The 21945-nt window shown below is 37.1% G+C and overlaps 1 protein-coding gene across 1 annotated transcript in view; it reads right to left on the minus strand.

Moving 5' to 3' along the window:
* rabgap1l (RAB GTPase activating protein 1-like) overlaps positions 1 to 21219 on the minus strand; it is a 91029-nt gene extending 69810 nt beyond the window's left edge. Inside the window, exons 1-11 of the mRNA XM_088425682.1 lie at positions 21122 to 21219; positions 16862 to 17076; positions 15180 to 15333; positions 14510 to 14723; positions 13182 to 13356; positions 11187 to 11344; positions 9752 to 9862; positions 8061 to 8127; positions 7769 to 7871; positions 5848 to 6014; positions 2137 to 2266 (exon numbers count right to left, since the gene is read on the minus strand). Of these exons, the coding sequence (XP_088281808.1) occupies positions 2137 to 2266; positions 5848 to 6014; positions 7769 to 7871; positions 8061 to 8127; positions 9752 to 9862; positions 11187 to 11344; positions 13182 to 13356; positions 14510 to 14723; positions 15180 to 15333; positions 16862 to 16999 (1417 nt within the window). The 5' untranslated portion in view covers positions 17000 to 17076; positions 21122 to 21219. The remainder of the gene's footprint in view (positions 1 to 2136; positions 2267 to 5847; positions 6015 to 7768; positions 7872 to 8060; positions 8128 to 9751; positions 9863 to 11186; positions 11345 to 13181; positions 13357 to 14509; positions 14724 to 15179; positions 15334 to 16861; positions 17077 to 21121) is intronic.
* Between the last annotated feature and the right edge of the window lie 726 nt (positions 21220 to 21945).

Consider the following 21945-nt stretch of genomic DNA (forward strand, 5'->3'; position numbering starts at 1 on the left):
TGTGTAAAGGGGTCCACAATGCTACAGTGTGTAAATAAAATGGTATATATAGTGCACCATTTACATTTTAATCAAACTGAATTTTCCTTCTGTTGGACTATGATTCCCACCAGATGAAATTCAATTCCCGAAGTGATGACGAGAGCACTATTAAAATGACAACTGACTGACGATAAGAGTTTGCTGCGGCTTGAAAAAAACGACGGATGGATGAGGTCAGACAGGTGCCTCGCTTGATGACCAAAATAGATGTCAAAATTTTTATAAATTGCCCACCTCAGATTTTTATCTTTGTCAGACTAAAGCTACCGGTATTTCTGTGACAACTGCGGGTCTTGTAGCAACAATTTTGGTCATATGTGTATTTGTTGCAGCTATAAAAGTATATTCTCTGCACTCTGCTTCATCTATACAGTAGATCCCAACAGCAACAGCATGCCTGTGTCCAGGACTTTCTATGTGCTCAAGGAGACCTTTCAAATTGTTCAGGCTTGGGCATAAAGGTGTTGCTTTTGTTCCTAGACTGCTGAAGTCATGTGGGAAGGAAGCACGTGTCTGCTACCACTGCAAACACAGGGACTAAAAAGATAGATTACATCATCATTATCTTTAAAATCACTTTCATACATGGTCTAGAGATGAAATGATGGGATGAATATCACAATAATAGGAACCAAAATGATCAAGGTTGTTAGTTTTGACACGGTGTTAGTAGAATGAATATACAAATGCACACACTGAAAGAATTGCTAAAAGTTTTATTTTGAATACAAAACGCAGGGAATCATCAATTGTATGTGCTTTTTGCACATTAGAAATCGTAAACAGCAGCAAGCAATATACTTTAAGTTCTCATGCATGCATGCCCGCAAAGCGTAGTTAAAAATATGTTAGCGATATATTTAAATTATTGCGTTGTTGAAAAATTATGGATGTTGATCACGCCGATAACTCAAAAGATTTCATGTCGTGTCCTGGTTTCATCTTCTATGGTTTGCATCATCTTCTTGCTTTGTTTGCGGTTGCGGTGCTCACTAGATGAGAGAGGTCAAAATAATAACTACTACTCTTCGAGATGGTAAAAACGAGAGAAGAAAAATAGTTAAAACTTAAAATAACAAATATTATGTTATTGCAGTTTCTCTGTAAACATGCCTAATATTTTGGAGTATTTCAGTGGCATGTGCACGGAATGTGCTTGACAGCATGGGGAACTCAAGATAATGATGTTCCTAGCATCATTCAATGAATTAACTTTATATTTAGTTGCCTCAAAACAAACTCTGGATTGATTTTTATCTCGATCAAGGCAAACTCATTGTGTTCTATTGCGAAGATACAAAAGGGTTCCTTAGCAGAGTAGAAGACGCAAATGGAAAAGTAACATTTATTACAGTGTAGTAAATGGCGACAAAAACACGCTCGACACAGTGCTGATGACAGTGCTGTGGAAGGAACCGCAACGAGAAAAGAAAATGTCACCTTCGGGCACTCTGAAGCCTCAGAGAATAAAAAGAAATAATTAAACGTGTGCTTCTATTGAGGCTACTACACTGTGCGGCTATTCATTTTTGTACACAATAAGGCTGACCTACAAGTCCATGTCCCTGAGTGTCTCTATTTTCTCGCCGAGGAGAGGAAGGAGGGTATAGAAAAGGCGCTTTGAATGGCTCCCACAGTGACAGTTGAAAACTATCGGCTGTAGTTTGGGAAGCCAGAGAGTGGCTTTGGTTGGGTCAATAATTACACAGAGACAATTTTGTTGCCTTCTGTTAATACAAGGTGAACATTTGGAGACGGCAAGTGATGAAAACAAGATGCTGGAATCACAAGAAAAAATTCCTGTAAAATCAAGTAGTGTATCAAATTTACCAATGGCATTTAGAATGGCATTTGGTACCGGTCCAACAAAAGGGTTAATCACTGCATGACACATACAGCAATCAAGTGACACAATCAATGAGTTTCAGCTAAAAAGTTACTTCAATTACTGGATTGGATGTATCCTGACACCCAAAATGCATTGCTTAATGCTTAATTTAGAGAGAGAATAACTATGGCTAACTTGCAAAATATCCTGTAAGAGAAGCAAACAGTCCAAACAAAGAGTAAGTAGGAGTAAGTGGCTACTCTTACCATCATCCACCTCCTCATCTTCAGTGGGCGAGGTTAGTTGTCCTTTCCCTTCATTGCTTCTCTCTGCCTCCCTCTGAAGACTCACAACCTCATACAGAGAATCACTCTGACCTGTCCTCTCTGGTGTATGCTGAAGGGACACACATAGAATCGTTACCTTGGATTGAAAAATATTGACATCTTTACCATCTTCTGATTGTAACGTATATTTTACTCAGTGGTACTTTGACTTGAGGTTTTGATTTGTTCTGTGTCCATGGCCACATTCAGATGAATGGAAATAGTTGCGCCTAATCAGAAATAATTCCCCACAAATAGCATGATTTAACGGTAAATATATTGTTTTTTGGGGGGTTCAAAGATTGCAATGGGTGGCACAATTAGTTAAGTTATAAAGGACATTAATTCTTGTCGTATGTGTTTATATTTCTAGTAGTTGAATGGATGTCCTATTTAATACATGTATGCTTATTTTGTCACACTATGCATTTTATGATTTTGTGACTTTCAAGTTGTGATTCATTGGTGTGCTGTAAAGAATATAAAGATGATTTTTTTTGGCTCAGACATACAATCAATTTGATGGCACAAAAATGTACACATTAGAGTTTAAAACAAAAGAAAACCTGCTCACCTGAGAATTTTAAAGTAACAATTCATATGCTGACAGGCCTTTGAGCTTGATCTTTCAGGGGTCACTACAATGAACTGATTATGTGATTTCTTTATGGATTATTCACATCTGAGATTTGTCTATATTGATTTTTGAACATCAGCAAAGAATAATACTGTACATCATTTAATGATGGGAGCATTTTTTCCTTCTCTTCTGTGAGATGCTAGCACGCTATTTTGGGGGCATCTCAACTAGTTTTGGCTCAGGCACATACAGTAGCTCAACACCTAACGTGAGAAAGTTGCCAGCTTTGACTGAATGTGAAAATTAAGGTTGAAAAAATTACCACATCATCTGGTCAAATAGTCAAAACTATTTTCTAAATTGAATGTTCAGCATTTAGTACTGTACAGGACAGTGTACTTCTAAAACACATCAGGATCAAAGCCAAAGAAATGCACAACAAATGCACAACCCCTTGGGCCTTAAGCAGGTGAAGTTTACTTCTAATCTATTCACTAACTGTAATGCTTTAGCCTCTTGCCTGCAGCTGGTAAAGTGGATCAATGTGCTTTGATGCAGTATTGATCAACCCACCCCCATAACAGCTAATGTGTTTTTCCAAATCACTGATGTGAACACAAATAGAAGACAACATATGGCTACTTAGTAGAGAAATTCAAATAGACATAGAAAACGCATTTGCTAGATAACTTCAGAAGTGTAAAAAGATGTTTTACTAAGAAAATGCTTAACTATGGGTGATACAATGCACTTAAGACTATTCTTTTCCAGTCACTTTGCAAATCATGTTTTCATGTGGTTCTCATGTGGTATTTAGGCCAAACATATAGAGTGGAGCAGAATACACACTGACTTACCAAAACTGAGTGCACTGCTCTATGCTAAATGTAAAATTTTAAAAAGAGGGATGGTACAGAGGAGTGATGGGTGCTCTCATCCCTTCAGATGACTTTGTAACCTCAACCTAAGCCTGTGTAGTTGGGGTGGGAATCTTTGACCATCTCATCATTTGATTTTTGTGTCTAAAGATGATTTCTGCTTCAATCTAGAGATGTGCAAAGACTCAGCAGACTACTTCAGTCTGTTTTGCAAGACAGAATAATAAAGGGACAATAAAGTGATGGTTTTTTTTTTAACATTTATTATGTTTTGAATGTGAGGATTGTGCTTTTTTCCACAAAACAGCATTTGGACAACTGCACAAATTATAAATACATCCTAACACTTTCTATCTTTGCAGTGGTTGATAAATGAAATGCATCTTGATGGTGAATTTGTCCAAGTTAACCAGTCCACGAGCTGTTCAGTGTTATTATGAAATTATACTCTCATGCCTAGATTATTACTCTTTTTAGGAGTAAATTTAACATTTTACATGAACAAAAGTATGAGTTTAGCTCCTAGTAGACATCGATCTGAAAAAAAACAAAAAAAACACACACACACACAATATTATCTTTTAATTAGCTCTTAACCAGTGCACCAGTCTTCCGTTAACTAAGGAGATAACTCCGTAGGTAATCAGGCGTTCAAGTCAGACTGCCACCGTTAATTACCAACACACCAATAATGAGAAAGCGCCACTTATTATTAGCCAGCTACAATGGAAAGCTTCCCCACACTCCACTGCCTTGGGTGCTCCCTAATGGCTTATTTGGCTTATCTGTATTTTTTTGGTTTTGTTTTGTTTTAGGCCCACCAAGGCAGAATAAACAGGCTGGCCATCTCTTGTCTATAAGCTCCTTTTAATCTAAAAAGTTATGAGGAAACCCATGCAACTACAACAAACGGGTGTATTGCCAGGAAGGAAACTTTTGCAATTTTTATCAAAACGCTTCATAGCAGTACGTTGCTATGCACAAGCATGGAAAACTTTACGTGGGCAGGTTGCTCTACACGCAGACCTCCACTAAAAATACATTCGATAGGATGTAAATAGGATGAAATGGCAGGGCCATTTCAAAACCTCAGTCTTCCTCAGGTGAAGCCATTCTTTTGTTTATTAGTGTGTGTTATTGGGTCATTGTCATGTTGAAAGATGTGGTTCCTATTCAGCTCAGGCTGGTATTTTGAAATGTTCCTAATTTCCTGTATCCTCCTTGACTAGGGAACCAACTCTAGCGAAACAAAAACTGCAACTTTCAGAATTATGGCCTGTACTAGGACTTTTGACTATTATTTGGGATTAATCTGAAGCATTTTTGCCACAGACATATATATGCAAAGATATATTTAAAAAAAAAAAGTATGTATTGTTTAAGTGGTTCATAAACAATACGCATAAAATGTACAATACCACCCTCTTTGGTATTTTTATGTGCCCCCCCGTTGATGAGATGAATGCTTGCCAATCTAATGCTTATAGAAGAGCACATACCTTATGAATGTCCTAAAATGTATGTTATCATAAACTAGAAATGTTAGTCCCCCCCCCACTCCATCCCGCAGTCGCCAAAAAGGATGATTAGTAATCTGCGAAAAATCAGCCGGGCCATGTACCATTGAGGGATGGAATGAGTTGGTTTAAATAGTGTGGGCTGCCTTATATTCACATTGCCGTTGAATGTGATTGGCTAATTCTCAGAACGGCAATTCTGAAAACAGTCCAACATTCCGAATCGCAACAAGGTGAGAACACTTCCATCTAGATTCTTTTTTTTGTTTGTTTTTAAATCAAGTCAAACAAGTCTGATTGGTTTTATTTTTAACAGGATGTGCAGAATGAAATATTCACCATAAGTAGAGTAGGTTATTGTTAGAAACTACTATTATATGCACTGCAATTGGCTAGCAAGCAGTTCAGGGTGTTCCCTGCCTAGTGCCTGAAGTCTGCTGAGATAGGCACCAGCAAGCCCACGACCCTTGTGAGGATAAGCGGCTATAGATAATGGTTGGATGGATGGATGAGCTACTATTGTATGAAATTTTAAATCCACTCATTACCTTTTACAAAAGCTTGTTGGTTGTGACTCAAACCTTCTAGGATACATGTTCTCACAAGTAAGCGTTTGATGGGGTTATTTAACGCTTTATTAAAGAGTAAACGTATCATATACTGTATGTGAACATACCTGTCCGAGTTTGAGGTAGAAAGTCTCGCTGAAGGTCTTGCGGCTAAAGTACCAGAAACGTTCATTGGACGGATAAATTCTGACCAAAGTTTCCATCAGAAAGCGAACTGGCTCCACCACCTCGGTTACTACCAGGTCCACTGCCACTGTCATGTAGACTTGCTTATCTGCACCACAAAGTAGAGAGGACATGCATTCCTGGGCATTACATGACACTCAAAAGAAACTATTTTTGAAATTTTTTTTAAAAGATAATCAGTATGTTGATAACACAACTTGTCCTTGATTGAACAGTTTTTACATAAGACAATCAGGACATGTTCAATGCGTTCTTGTTGTGGCTCGTCTCCAGCATGTCTAAATGTTCTCAAATATGCGAGTAAGTGTTCATGTCGATGAGCATTTTATCGAGGTTACACTATATACCTCCCTAAAAAGACAGTCCTGACCAATCTGCCACCTGCCAGGATTTCAAACTCTCTGGGCCTTCCAGTCAGCAAGTTGCCACTTTCTATAATTTGAAAGCTTTAATGGATTCAGTCAGGCGAGCTTTCAGCCTGGCAGCCACGCTGTGCCAACCACCAGATCATACTGTGTAAATATTTCCCCATTAACTAGAAAATTCAATCATTATAAAATCCAATGTGAACACTTTATAGTTTTTTTGGCTACATTTAAATGATTTATGGTAGTACAATAGTACAGTGACTAATATCTCATAGCAACAAAGTTTTGGATCTGAATTTGTTGTCTAGCTGGGATCTGGGGACTTCCTGCGTTTTTATGTTCCCTGTTAGCCTGTCTGGCTGTCTTTACACACAAGCTATGCAAATAAAGTTTGTTGGAGACTGCATTGGCAGTGGATAACTACTTTGGCTGTGTGCCTCCCCAACATGATACTGTATAGAGACTTTGGGGTAATGGAGTTTTTTTTGTTGTTGTTGTTTTTGAAGGGGGGGGATGCTCGGGTTATTAATCAGAAATTTGTATTTTTTTTCCTCCCAAAAATTGGCACTGTCCTCAAAAAATACAGATGAGTCAAGCTCTAAAAAAATGACAATTTCCACATATTTGCTAAAATAATATCCCAATCTTGTTAAAGTAAGCCAAATGTGCTCTTATAATACTTTCAAACCTATTTTAGACATTTCAATCTAGATGAAATGCATGTGCAGCTGTTTGTAATAACAAATTACCATATTTTCCACTCAAACTGTGATTGTAATTGCAGGCATTTGTGTACTGCTTTCTCACATTATGATGTGAATCCGTTTTTTTTTTCCCTTTTAAGTCTCCAACTGCTGTGTTGAGTTTCGTTTCTCACAAGTGAATATCCACAGTTGCTTGACCATGTGTTCATGTCTGTGTCGGAGAAGGTGCGGCCAAGCTTCGACAAGCTAAGGGTCACAAGTCTTCCAGGACAAGACTATGCTAAGATGTACTGTACATCAAATACATAAAAACAAACATTCAATTCCAGTTAAATAAAATCACATGTACATCCCCAATAATGTGTGGATTACCTATAGCACACAAATAATCATCATAACCACTTATTTTCATTATAATTACAAGGACAAAAATATTCCTAAAATGGGAAACTGTCACCCAAAAAATATACTTGGAAATGTGTCATCATAAAAATGAACCTCTCACCAAAAATCCTGCAATCGTTTACGATAGCAAAGTATATATGTATACCTATGTACCTATGCAGCTGAAAACTGTCCAAATAAAACAGAGATATGTTCTGTGCCCAAAAAAATAAATAAAAACTTTGTTTGTATTAGACCTTTATAATGGCATATAGTGAATTAGTGACAAAAAAATATTAAATTGTCTAAAACCAATTCAAATTTATATTGCAAATTTCAGAATCAAGGTATTTTGACTTTCAAGCGTGAAAATTAAACAGTTAAACCTTTAGGCGTGTCTTCATTGAGGGGCTGGAAGGCTGCAATATTGGGGTTCCATATTCCTGTGATCATGTATGCCTTTCCATCAGAGGTCTTCCCCATTGACTCCTGGGCAGGTAAAAGATCAAATATTTTTATTTAACACCTGTATGTTTGATAGAGTGCTTTGCATTGTCAAGTCCACAGTACAACAAAGTTCAGATGTAGACAAATACTCCATATAAAAATATGCACATGATCATTCAGTTGTAGCAGTTGGTAATTCACAGATGGAATACATGATTGTCCAGTACTCACCATGTCTATCAGATGCATGTCACTATTGCAAACCTTCTGGCCTGGACTCAGGAGCATACCAAAACACCTAAAAAAAAGACACAAGAGCTTTACACACGTTTCAATAATTACAGACAAGTGCTGACTATTTTCAATCAATTACAATATTTCACGATAGTTAAAGCAAAGGTACAGTACAGTATTGTATGCCAATTCCCTTTCCCATGATTCTGATTAGTCATGGAAAATCCATTTCATCTCTATGAGGAGAGGTCTTTTTCTTTACGTTTATGGTGCCATCCAGTGGCTAGCCTGGGAAAAATGCAAAGTAATTTGGCAACCTTCTGTATTAATTGCATAAACACTTAAGACAAAGAATATTATACAAACCACAGCAATGCCTTTCAAGTTGGATTCAGAGAAAACAAATTCTGTCCTTAATAAACAGTACACATTTTTTCAATAATGTCCAGGGATACACTGTTAGAATCATGCTGTATACAAAAATCAAAGGCAACCAGAATAGTCCACTGGCTGAGAAAATAAAAGGGCAGGTGTTTGGCGGGTGAGGCAAATTGAAGGTAAGTGGCTGGGAAGAAAAAGTACAGGGGGGGTGAGGATGACCTAGTTCTTTGGTGCAGGCGTGCAGGTTCAATGTTGGAGTGCAATAAACAGGGAAGCACACAAAACAGAACTATTTTTGTTGATGCTCTTAACTACAGTGAGAGTTGAGAGTACTGTACTTCCTAATCACTGACATATAGTGAGCAGCTTAAAGTGGGACGCAATTCATTTATAAATGTTTACTGATGAGCTTCATGCAGCTTTTTAGTCGTCAAAATGTTTCTTGTCATGGGTACAATGTGGAAACAAGTTTCTCTGTACAATTAAATTCTTACTTTGCCATCCACACAGATATCATAAAAATATGTAACAAGTTAGGACAAAACAGGGTAAAAACAACACACAAGTAACGAAACACAAGTTAGGGTAGTTCAATTGAAGGCTCGGATGACATTTTTAACCCCCCAAAAATGCCCTGAGGTTTGCCAGTGGATCCTATACATGTGAAGCAGTGGCAAAATAATCATGATTGGGGGGAGGTTTGCCTCATGATGAAGTGCCACTGATGAGGGATTTGGAGATTTTGGCGTTGATGGTGTCGCATACTAAAACGTGATTGTGTTGGATTTGGTGAATACGATCAGATTTGAATTCAATAGTAATTCATCTAACTTCTAGATGAATGTTAAAAAAAGATATTTTATTTACTTTGAGGCTGGCGTAGTTACAGACAATGTTATCAAACCTCCACTTTCACATATCAGAGAAGATAGACCACTGTTGATGTTAAGTGTATTATTCTTTACTTGACACGGGGTGGAACTAATCTTTTTTCAACAACTTTTGCTGTTCTGATTGACTGTTTTACAAATAAATAAGGAAATAAAAACTTCTCTTTACCTTTAACATTTTTAATGCCTCTGTGTGCCCTCTTTCCTTGGAAATAACCCCTTGAGACTAGTGGCTAATAAAGTGGAGGGGACAATATATGTACAAATAAAGGACAGGCAAACGTATAAGAAAGTGCTGTGTGCAAGTCCATAAGAGACAAAAAGCTGACAATGTTATTTTTGAGAAATTGCGGTAATTGTTACACACATTGCCTTTTAGGTGGAGCTAACTCATTGGCTCATAAGACTCCTTCTCACCTCTCAATGGCAAGCTCTCTGTTGCTAATTTGCTGTACTGTAATCACAACTTTCTTCTGAACATTCTGCCGCAGCTTGAAGTACAATTTGTCTCTGTCCTTTGGGACTGCACTGTGAAAAAGAGGAAAAAGACCAGTCTTTTACATACAAATACTCCAACAATCTCTTGGTATACAGTATGGTATCTTGCAGTTAGGTATGTTATGTTGGGCATGGGAAGTAGACAGATGATAGTAGACCATGCTAATGAATCTCCATAGATACAGTACAAATGGACGCGCAACAAATGATAATGTTTTTAAAGTTCCTTACTACCTGCAAATAAACAACTTTTTACATTCCACAACACAAGGTCATTTCTAGACTAATAATGATCCTGTAAAAACATTATAATACCTCATTAAAGGCTAATATTTAGTGACAATATGGACCGATGTTTTCGGTAAAAAAAAAAATATATATATATATATATATAAATTGTCAGTGACATCGGCAAAATAAGATGGCTGCTGGTTGGACGCACCTATCTACAGGACACACCCTTAATTTTAGGGTTAAATTCTGATATTTTCTATGTTACTGTGTTTAGGATGCACCAACCGTATGGTGACAATGTAAAGACTATAGCAAAAGAGAATGAATCTCATCTAATTTGTAAGTTATTTATCCGTTGCGGGTATGGTGCCTGTTGACAGTTGTGTGTAGCTTGCAGGTAAGTGAGTGGACGAGCATGTGAGACATGGAGCCCGGAGTCTCTGTGCAGCGGGATAAGCATTTGAGGACGCAAGGGAGCACTGGAGAGATTTTTACAGAGCGCTGTTGAAATAAATGTAAAAGCTACCTTCTCAATATCCTGTTTGGTCAGTTATGGGCTCCTCTCTAGGTCGGCATGCAAGGGTTGTTAGCCCGTTAGCCCAAACCTTGTGGCAGCCTCAGGGTCTCTAACCTGTTCTGCTACAAGAATCACTTCCTTCTTGAAAGCTACTGTTAATGTCCATAAGTGTGACTTGGACGCTGAGTCAATCTGCTCGCTTCTTTTATTCCAAATAATGCGGTAACAGACTACGCTAACACAAGCAGCTTTTTAGCTGCAACTAATGCAGTCAGCCGACTGTCTCAAGTCTAGCTCATCCTATTACCACAATTACCATAAGTAAGAATACATCTGATATAGAAATGCACATCTGTACATCATAACTTGGCTAATGTGACTGACAGATGCAATCTTCCTCAAATGTTGTTGAAAAAAAAATAAAAATCTTTAAATTACGGTATACAGGACACATCCATACTTTTGACCTTCAGTTTTTGAAAAAATAAAAAGGTTATCCTTTATTTGTGAAATTATGGTAAATCAAAAATCTACTAATTTTAGGTCCGTTAACGATCAAAGCAAGTGCAAACCTGTGCTCATTTGTATGTATTGGAAAAATACCTGAAATTTCCCTTGCCATCATCTTCCTTAATCTCCAGAGAGACAGTAAAAATAAAAAGGTCACTGTCAAGAGGACTCAACAGCGGCGTGTCTCTGATATCGGTTGGCCGGGAAGAGCGGCGAAATGCCGTGGAGAAACTGTACAAGATTCGACTGACCTATATGGAAAAGGATAACAGAAGATCACAACTGAATTAACTCATTCAATTCCAAAGAAATATTTATACATATTTGCAGAGTCCAGACATTAAATCCCATGTACTTACATTTTTATTCAAAATATTAGGTATTTGTCTGAAAACAGCTGAGACTCAATGAGTATAATAAAAGTTTTCCAAAAACTTGGAAATTCAAAACGTCATCAAAAAATACTGTATTCTTCCCACTCTGTTGTCCCCCATGATAACAGATTTGTATTGAATCAAAGTAAAATGTTTGTGTTTGCCTTGAAAACAATGACTGTCATTTTTTGCATTAGAGACCAAAACATTAACTGAAGGTTAGTTTATTTGTTTTCTGCACTGTTAATTGCACATAATGTCCTATCAATTAATGAAGGGATGGAAATTAAAACAATTCTTAAATCTAATTCTTCATTTGAGTGACGAAATCATCAATAGACTAATAGATTTTGAACACATTTTTTCAATTGCTGTTCAATTGCTGTTATTTTCAGAAACATTCCTAATAGTAAAATATTTACTGTAAAAAGTATCTTGGGTTGAATGTCTGGACTCTGTCAAAACGTATAATTACATCTTTGGGATCAAAGGAGTTATTGGTATTTGGACCAAACTATAAAAATCACATTTTTAATGAGAGTGAGAGAAATGTGAGGTAGACAAAAGGCTTAGTGAAAAAGAACAGTAAAGAAAACTATGTAAAGTGGATGAGAGCAAAAGAGGCAACAAAATGGAGCACAAAAAATAAGCATTATCAAGGAGTTGGAAATAAAAATGTAAAACACATTGCTCAATCTCAATGGTTTTATCAATTAAAAAGTACCAAACAAAGCATCAAATGAGATGACAAGTGAGAGAAACAGTGTCATCTGCTGGTTTATTAGTGTATCTGCAATTGACTAGTAAAATAGGAAAAAGTAAAGTTTCATAACCCTCATTGCTTTGCCAGTTGGTTAAATTGAAAATGAAGTCAAAAATTGTCCTCACAACAGTATGTTCTATGCTTCCCAACTAATGTAAAGACAGTATATGAATAGTAAAATCAACCAGTTTTGATCCATCTCAGATGCAGCTATTTTTCTTTGCACTGCCACTTTGTCATTTGAAAATAATAATAGTGCCTAAGTGCTCAGCTTGCGAACGTCACATGACCAAAGCCAGAAAACAGGTGTGCAGTGACAACCATTACCTAAGCTTTGTGCAACTGTGATGTAATTTCCAGTTGACAGCAAGTGGCAAAAAAAAAAAAAGGGGGGGGGGGGGGGGGCTAAACTGGTTAAAAACACATGGATTTTGCTGTGTATTCATTTTCCACATACACAAAATCAATCAAAATACTGTGTTTGGACTAGTGCGGACACATATAAGTAGAACCCCTACTTGAAAAGAAATATTTTGACTTCCCTATTATAATTTGCAAGTGGTGGCATATGCAATAACGATAACAATGTGCTTACTGAAAATCACTATAAATGTTAAGATTAATTTTAAGATTAATTCAAGATGAATTTAATATTAATTCTGTAAATGTTTGTCTCCGTCAGGGAATCACTAGTGACCTATACAGGGTGTACCCCACCTCTTGCCCAAATTGCAGTAGCTGAGATAGGTTAGTTAGCGCATGCTTGAGACCCTATTGAGGATAAGTAGCTCAAAATGTGGATGGATGGATGAATGAATGAATGAATGAATGAATGAAAATTTACTGTTTGAATCAGCTTGTTACCATGTAGGGACTTGCATGAAGGATGCATGTTTCGTGAAGTCAGAAAAACTGTTTAGCTGCAGTGTGGTGTATGCAATTCAAGCTTACCGCCTCTTTGATGTGACAGGAAAAGACGTGAATTTGAAAATCTTCAGAGCTCCGATAACTCTCAGTGAAGCAAAAGCAGTCACTTTCTACAGAACCGTCCCGTCCACGAGCACAAAACAAGACCTTGTAAATGGGGAAGGAACAAATCTCTGTGCCCGACGCCTGGTCCACGACCCTGCAGAAAATTCACACATTAATTCACATAGAACACTTACAGCAGTGAAAGTACCTAAGCAAGATTTCAAAGTGCAAATAATCGTTTATATCAACAATTAATGGATGATCAAATTAGTCCAACTATTTTTGATACTCATATTTGTCCAGATCCCATATTTTTAAATGACCATGAAATTGTATTCAGAATGTCTGCTCCTCAACAGTAAATATTCTCAGATTTCTGCATGTATTTGTGTTAAATGAAAATTAAATGCAACCAAACTAAATTACCACACGAAATTTGATTTATCAGACCTGAGACGAATTGGACTAGCTTACATTGAATCTTTAAAAACCTTATCTAAAAGGCAGGTGCAGAAAAGCACTGCTTAACATAACGATGACTGTGGTTGACCCGATGATGGCAAAATGAGTTGCAACAGAGAAAAACGTTCTTCTCCGCTTATTTAATCATTTTTGCCAGAAACAAAAATTAGAGCAACATACTGGAGGTCCTAAATGATCAAATGGTTGACATGGAGTCCATCACAAGAGGGAGTAGTGCACCACACATGACAAAAAAAAAAAAAAAAAAAATCACAACTTTGCATTCCCTGGTACAGTATTTGATGATTTTTTGACTGGTGATGTACTCTCTCAGAGCAGTTTTTCAAGTCTGCTGTCCTGTTTTTTAAATACAAGGCAGAGATGCCAACCAGTCGTCATCACTCAGAAGCATCCAGAATATTTTTTCAGGAGCTGTTTTTAAGTTTTTGATCTTACTTTATTTTTGTCACTTTTTTTTATCCTCGTTTTTTTGGGAGGGTTCGTTCTGTCTTGCAGACTGTGTGTCTGCCTTAAAGGTCCATAAGAGAAAACAGTGGCATAAACATGGTTTCCGTGGAGTTTCAAGGTGGACATTTAGTCAACGTATTTTTATAGTCGACTCACCCATCTTGGTCGACCCACCCCCCCAGCCCTTACTAACAGTAAGTACCAAATTAAATTATTAGCGACCACTAATTGGGATTTTAGTAAATCCGGCCCTTAAGGTGCAATCTTCATACATATAGAACATGTCCACCAGCACGGCACACAGTCTGTTCAAGTGAACACAAAAATTAAGTTCAAATTTGCAACATGAGTTGTTTTTCTTTCACAAAATGGCTTACCTGACAGAGCCTTCTGGTCCACAGGGTACATGCAGGGTGATGGGAATGGGGATGGCACTCTCAGCGCGCAAGGTCGCCATGGCCCTCTGTGCTTCAGCTTCATTACGAGGGGCTTTGACCCAAGTGCAGCCTAAGTAGGACAGCTTGTTAAATTGCACACTGTCTTCCTCTTGGCTTGTGGGAATAGCCGGTGCTGGACATGGTGATGATACCTCTGGTGGCAGAGAAATAAGCTATGTTTGATTCTTAGAGAAATGTCTGATGTCAGTCCATTCAGCTCAGACTCATAACAAGTGCCAAATGTAAGCTCGAACCTCAAATGCCTACTGGTACTATGAGGCAGGTAAATTTGTGTTAAAAAATACACCGTCGACAACAGATGAACCTGAAGGGCAACGATGTAAAAACAAACAAACAAAAATAATAAAATAGTAAAAGAATGGAACAGGATGTTAAAGGAGTTCTTCAAAACTTCACAAACAGGAAGCAGAACAATGTGTGCAAGCAGAACTTTCACTGCTGACTGGCTTTTATTTGACACTACTCTTACTATTTCCTCTCAGTTCACTCAGCAGAAGGGAAGCACATGTAATGGTGGTGCTGTTGTTGATATGTCAGAAACCACGAAGGTCATCTAACAACTGGCAAGAAAACGGCAATTGAACAATACCTGGTGGTTGCAGCTCCAGTACTTGGCCTTCTGGATGGCTGTGCTTCTCCATCTTTTCTACGCTGCTCTTCTCCACCTTCACATCATCATCGTCATCATCATCCAAGACCTCCTCCATGGCTTTCTCCAGTTGCTCACTACCGTTGCAAGACATCTGGTGGAGAGAAAGGACCATGAATATTGAAGTAGTGAGGAAAGACATATGGAGAGGAACATGGGAACATGAACCTGGCTATCCAGCCATCCATTTTCTTTAGTCGCTTATCCTCACTAGGGTCGCTGGCTTGCTGGTGCCTATCCCAGCTGTCTTTAGGCAGAAGGCAGGGGACACCCTGGACTGGTTGCCAGACAGTTCGTAACGAACAAACATTCACGCACGCAATCACACCTAACAATTTAGAGTGTCGAATACAAACAGCATGCATGTTTTTGGAATGTGGGAGGAAGCGGGAGGGCCTGGAGGAAACAGATGCAGGCTCGGGGAGAACATGCAACCTCCACACAGGAAGGCTGGAGCACGCTGGATTTGAACTCAGGACTCTGAACTGTGAGGCCAACGTGCTAACCACTTTCCATCGAGCTGCCCTGAGCCAGGCTATTTTTTAAGAAATGTATTTTTCTTTTCACTGGCCTGATTTTAGTTTTTTTTTTTTATCCACACAAAAACTAGCACCCGACCGAGATACATTATTTAAGGTCGATGTTGATTTTTGGCAGAAAAAAAAAATAAATACTGATTACTGATGAATGGACCAATTAATTTTAAAATTTGTAACAAAGGGCGTTTTACTAAGCTTCAATTATATGCAGTGTCACTCTTCACGGGTCGCGAATAGCAGGGATCAACAGTAAATATGTTTTTGAAAAAAAAAAACTTGCCTTTTCGATTCACTGAATGCAGTGCATGGCACAATAAAGAAATTCTAGTTATGTTAAAAAATATTAAACTATCTTTAAAAGAAAAACTTTTCAGTAGTAGAAGTTTAATCCAACCAGGATTTACAGCTGCCTAAATAGTGTGAGTTTGCGCCCCATTTTTAATGCTATCATACTAATCAGTATTTTGAAGCAGCTCATGCTGGAACTGCTTCCTTTCTTTGTAATCACCAGGTTCCTTTTTTGGTTACTTTGATTAATAGAACATTTCAACAATGCTCTCAGAATTTCTGAACCGTGCGCGTGGCTTGGAGAAGTTCATGCTCAACTGTTCTTGATCAACCCCCACCCCAAAAAAACAACAAAAACAAACAAACTATGAGGCCAACTCCTGGGCGACTTCTTGAGGAGGCTTTTATTTTTTTTGTTTTGTTTTGTTTTGTTTTAAATGACCCAAATTGACTTGTAGTAGACTTATAGTTGAGGAGCAACATATCGTCCATGAATAATGGTAATATTCAGGGTTCAGGTTAACAGCCCAAAGAGAAAATAGCTGTAAGTGTTGGAAAAAGTCAAATACAAATAAATAAAACCTTGCGCAATTTTGAAATGTATGGTTGGATAAAACAAAAAAGCAAAAGCATTTTAACCTGCAACATTTACCTTTTTGACAAAGTAAATGTAGTCAGTAGCATTAAGCATGCTTGCATAGAGATTTTTAATAGGGTAATAAATATGACCAAGATGAAAGATGATCATGTATCGATTGGATATTACTGTATTGTCTGCTGAGATGTGTTACTGACCTTCAGCTTGGGTTTTCCTTCCGAGCCTTGAGGTGACCCTGTAGCACCAGGCTGGATCAGAACAAACTCCTCGCTAGTGACGGTGGCTACAGACTCTGTGGAACTGCTGACTTTGGAAAGAGAGGCACTATCATCCATGGCTGACTCTTCTTCTCAGGAAGTCCAGGGGAGACCAGAGTTGAATCTCTCCCCTTTCCTCCGCACTTCAGCCAGCTCTGGAGACAAAACAAGCTTGTGTTACAACTTCTAACGGACATACTGTTGTTTATTGTTTAAAATTGGATCCTTTTTTTGTTTGTTTTCATCATATATTTTCAGGGGTCCCTCACCAAAATGAAAAATGAAACAACATTCTACTCTTGACAAAATCAAAATCAGCACAAGAACAATCCTTCAGAAAATGAGCCTGCAACTTAATTTAAAAAAAAAAAAAAAAAAACTTTTATCGCACATGCAGCTTCACCACAGTTCTGGCTTTGACAGGATTTGACACATTCCAAATTCATAGTAAATTTTTCTAGTCAGCATATTTAATTTTGAATTCAAAGTTGCAACTTGCAATCCTTAAACCCCAGAATAATTTGTTTTAATGATGTAATCAGTGAGGTTACATTGAAAACGTGTAGTTTTGTTTTCAAAAGTATTTTTAAGAGAACAAAATTACTTGCTTGACTATCTTTCTTGATCTTGCCCTCCATCCATTCACCTACAAGACATTGTTTTTGTTTCCTGTTTAATCATATTTTCTGAAAAGCCTTACTCAAATTAGACTGACTACCAGTTACTTATCTATAATTAGGACACTGTGACACTATTCATGAGATGAGTAGTAATACAGCACGAGCAACCAGCCAAACTACATGCTGTGCTACATTTAAGGAATTTGCTTTCAACCTGCATAAATATTCCCATATGGATGAGGCAACAAATAAAAAGACACTTTCATTCATTCTGGACACTTGATTTCATTTACACACACTGTGATATTAAGACACACAAGGACAGCAACCAAATCATGTGCTCCAATCATACTTATTAAATTAAAGCAAGTAGCATGAACAACCCAGGCAAATGATGGGTCACTCACTAAAGACAGTGCAAAAGAAAATCAAACTAGATGAGAAACACAGATACTGTAGCAACAGAAAATGTCGGGACAAAATTGGCAATTTGGCTGCACATATACTGTGCTACACAATTATGTCAAGTATGGCTCAATAGAGTGAGCACATTTGTTGCATGGACATAAACATATAAAACAAAATATTTGTGCATGTGCAGTCTAATAATGGCCTCCTGTGTGTCTTAGTAGATGTACATAAAAATAACACCATTTTTGACTGAGCAATACAGTTCTATTAAATTTAACACAATTGTTTGAATTTCCAAATCAATCACAAATTGCAAAGTGCAGTCCAAAGTTTAGTCTACGACTGGCCCATATGGTTAAAAAGTGTATCACACAATACATGATACTGTAAGCATACCATTAGGTCAAAAATCTATTGAATACAAACTTTCTTTTAAGCTTCAAAATAAAGCTAAAAAAAAGGCAAAATTAAGGTTATTTCAGTTGTTTAAATTTAAGTTCTTTAATGTAATCTTTAAATTTAAATAGGAGGCAGACACAAGTACAAAAAATAAATTAACTATAAATACATTAATATACTATTAAATACTACTCATTTTACCTATTAAAAAGATGAAACAAATATTGATTAAAGTAAAATAAAAAATGAATTAAATAAAAAAAATGAATAAAGCACAACTACAAGAGGAAAAATACAAATACAAAATATATTATGGTAAAACACACTTTGGAAACAAACTCAACTAAGCTAAACTGAAGTAGCACCCAGTTATTACAAGCCTGCTCTGCCAGCACAACTGGCAAGATTTCAACCCAAATGCTGCTTATTCTAAGTGGAAACACTGCGCGGTTATAAGTGATTTGAAGCTTGGTGGTGACCCAACAGCAAAACACACTCAACTAACAAACAGCATTGCATCAGAGAGGGTGTGTGTGTATGTGTCAGCAGACTATATTAGTCAGTTGTTTTATTTAATTATTTATTTATGGATGGATGGATGGATGGATGGATGGATGGATGGATGGATGGATGGATGGATGGATGGATGGATGGATGGATGGATGGATGGATATTTGTCTTAATCAAACGCTTACAAGGTCCATTTTGTCCTGCATTTCTTGTTCAGGATGACAGAGGCATAAACACACAAAAAGAAAGGTTTCTGGAGAAAATTGCTACAGACTTCATGAAGTACAGTACATATATTTGAAAGTGAAGTGTACAGCCCGATGTTCCAAAGGTGTACGCTGAGGTTCAGTAGCAAAAATTATCAAGTTAAATAAACTTTTGAATTTAAGTTGGCAGTTGACTGTATGTTCTAAATGGAATAAATTAAATGCAAAAACAGATTCTGTTGCAGATGGATAATTTATGGTTGGCTTTGGCTTATATAAATATGAGAAGGACTCAAATAGGCATTCACTTTTTTTTAAAGAGAGCTTAAATTAAGGCTTTCAGAATTCACAATATTGTTTAATTAAAATGTTGTGTTCTCTGAATTACTTCATTGATTTCCTTAGTGAGGCTGGTTGAGGTTGATTTTTTTCAGTCATTCAGGACGATGTGAACTGATTTTAATCAATGCAATATAAACCTAACATTCATTTAAAGCATTAAATTAGTATAAACTAAATCTCACAAAAACGGTTTCAACATCAATAATGTATAATGATTTAAATCAATTTAAAAGTAAACTTAACATTTAAACCTTGCCTAACTTGCTTAAATGCCACAAGTAAGTAATTTGTAGCTATTGTGCATGTCTCATTAACATCCAGCATTCTACCACTTTTGCAAAACCTAAATTTTGTTTTGATATAGCTTATTCTTAAACCACAGATTTGTAAAATGATGAATTCATCAACTAAATTTGATTTGTTGCCCAACCATACACTAGTTTATTAGGGTATACCTACATGAAAAGATGATGTGATGTTATGCTCGCTTTAGATGTCAAAGGGGTTTGAGGCTACTGGCTTCTAGTGTTGTTGTTTTTTGTTTGTTTTTTTCCTGTGATAGACTGTTTATATGACTCCTAGTATATATGTTTGCTGAGCTCTGATCTAGATAGTTGAAATATTCCTTGAAACTGTTACTGCACATGTTAGTCCAGAGAAGAAACCACATGTCATTCATTCTTCTGTGTTTGGTGGATGTAGGTTACGAAGTGGTTTTGTAATGCCCTCCCAAACAAACAAGTTTTTTGCATCCTGGCAGAAGTCGTTAGTACTTTTTTGCATCCTGGCAGAAGTCGTTAGTACTTCTGGGAAAGTGTCAATCAAAAGAGTGCATTGCTAGTTTTGTGAAGACGTACTTTTCTTAAACAGCTCTCGTGTTGGCTAATTTGTGTCACACTGCTCTGCGCAGGCATACATGACAAAATGACTGGTGTGTGCATGGCTTGCCTGTTGACTACATAAATACAGTAAATGGAAAACATTGTTGTGGCAACTTGTTTTGGCCACAGAGGCAAAACCACACATTATACAATAAGCCCAAGCAGATACCACGCTGGTCAGCAAATAACACAACGCAATGTTATATGCAAGATATATTTTTTTTCAATCAACGTTCCCCTTCACTTTTAAATCAGTTATACAAACACTGCAAAGTTAAACACTTTTGTGTTATAGCAGCATTCGGGACCGTGGCCATCTACTACATCTATTACAACTTCTCTTAGCAGCGTCATCGTAATCATCGTCATTGGCATCATCATGACAATTACAAGATGCAATCAAACTGGGAAATGAAGTGTACGCTGCACATATCAATGGGAACCATTCTCCTCAAGTTAACAATAGAGATGATGCAAAATTAGCAAGGATGAAGCGAACATCTATAAGGCTGTTCCTCGCCGGGAGACTGCCAGATCTTGATGCATTTCAAAGCTGCATATTTGTAGATGTGCAAGAAGCAGTGTGTGAGGACAGGTGAGTGCGGGCAAAGCAGGAAGTTGCAAGCAGTGCCAGGCTACTCGATGCTAGCTCACGACCAAGCTAACCAGCTCGAAGTCCAAAACATTGGCTCCTCCCCGAAAGGGCAACAGAGCACAACACCCAAATCAAGCTCAGAAGAAAAAAGAAGAAATTCAAACTGTCTACTACGTTGAAACCTCACGCAGTCACTGAAATTACCAGATTTGTTGACAAACAATTTGTCGACTTACTTGCTTGAAGAGACGAGGAGTTGCCTGTTAGCTGTCAAGAGTTCAGCAAAGATCGTAAATAGTTCAACAAGACGTCTCACTCGATGCTGTTGACCGCCCATCTTCCGGTTGTGTGAAGATCACGTGTTGTTGCGCATGCGCACTCACGTTCAGCCGAAGGGAAATTTTGCAATAGGTCATTAAAGAATCATCTGGTCATATCATTGTTTGTGGTTAGTGTCATTATTTCGGTTTGTTGTTGTTTTCGTTCATCATACTTGTATTCCCCAAGGGGGAATTCAAATAATTGTTGTACACTATGTGTTGCTCACCACAATAATAATAATAATAATAATAATAATAATAATAATAATAATAATGTAAAAAGCTCCATAGCGATTTTTATTTTTGTATGAGCTTTTTCAAATTATTTTTTATTTTTATGTTTTAGTCTGATTTTTTTTTAATACATTGAAACTGCCAATTATTTGACAAGATACGAAAATAGGAACTAATGTATGCATTTTTATTTAAAAACAACTAATTATTTAATATAATACATATAAATAAATAAAATATATTACAATTATTTGCGTGCAAGGAAAAAAGAACTCTTAGTAATATAAATACTTAGTGGGCAGGATTCAACAATGTACTGTATTTAGGGTTGCTGGCTTGTTAGTGCCTATGCCAGCTCTCATCGGGCATTACCTACAAATACAATATATAGTAGTCAACATTAAATAAAATCAATAGTCATTTTATCAGGTAAAAATACCCATTTTTCAGTTAGTCACAACATATTTCTACCGTGTCTCAGAAAAAATGCTGTTGGAGGTCAGACT

This window comes from Hippichthys cyanospilos, chromosome 10 (assembly GCF_059441005.1).
Source record: "Hippichthys cyanospilos isolate Australia breed blue-spotted pipefish chromosome 10, RoL_Hcya_1.0, whole genome shotgun sequence".
NCBI lineage: Eukaryota > Metazoa > Chordata > Actinopteri > Syngnathiformes > Syngnathidae > Hippichthys > Hippichthys cyanospilos.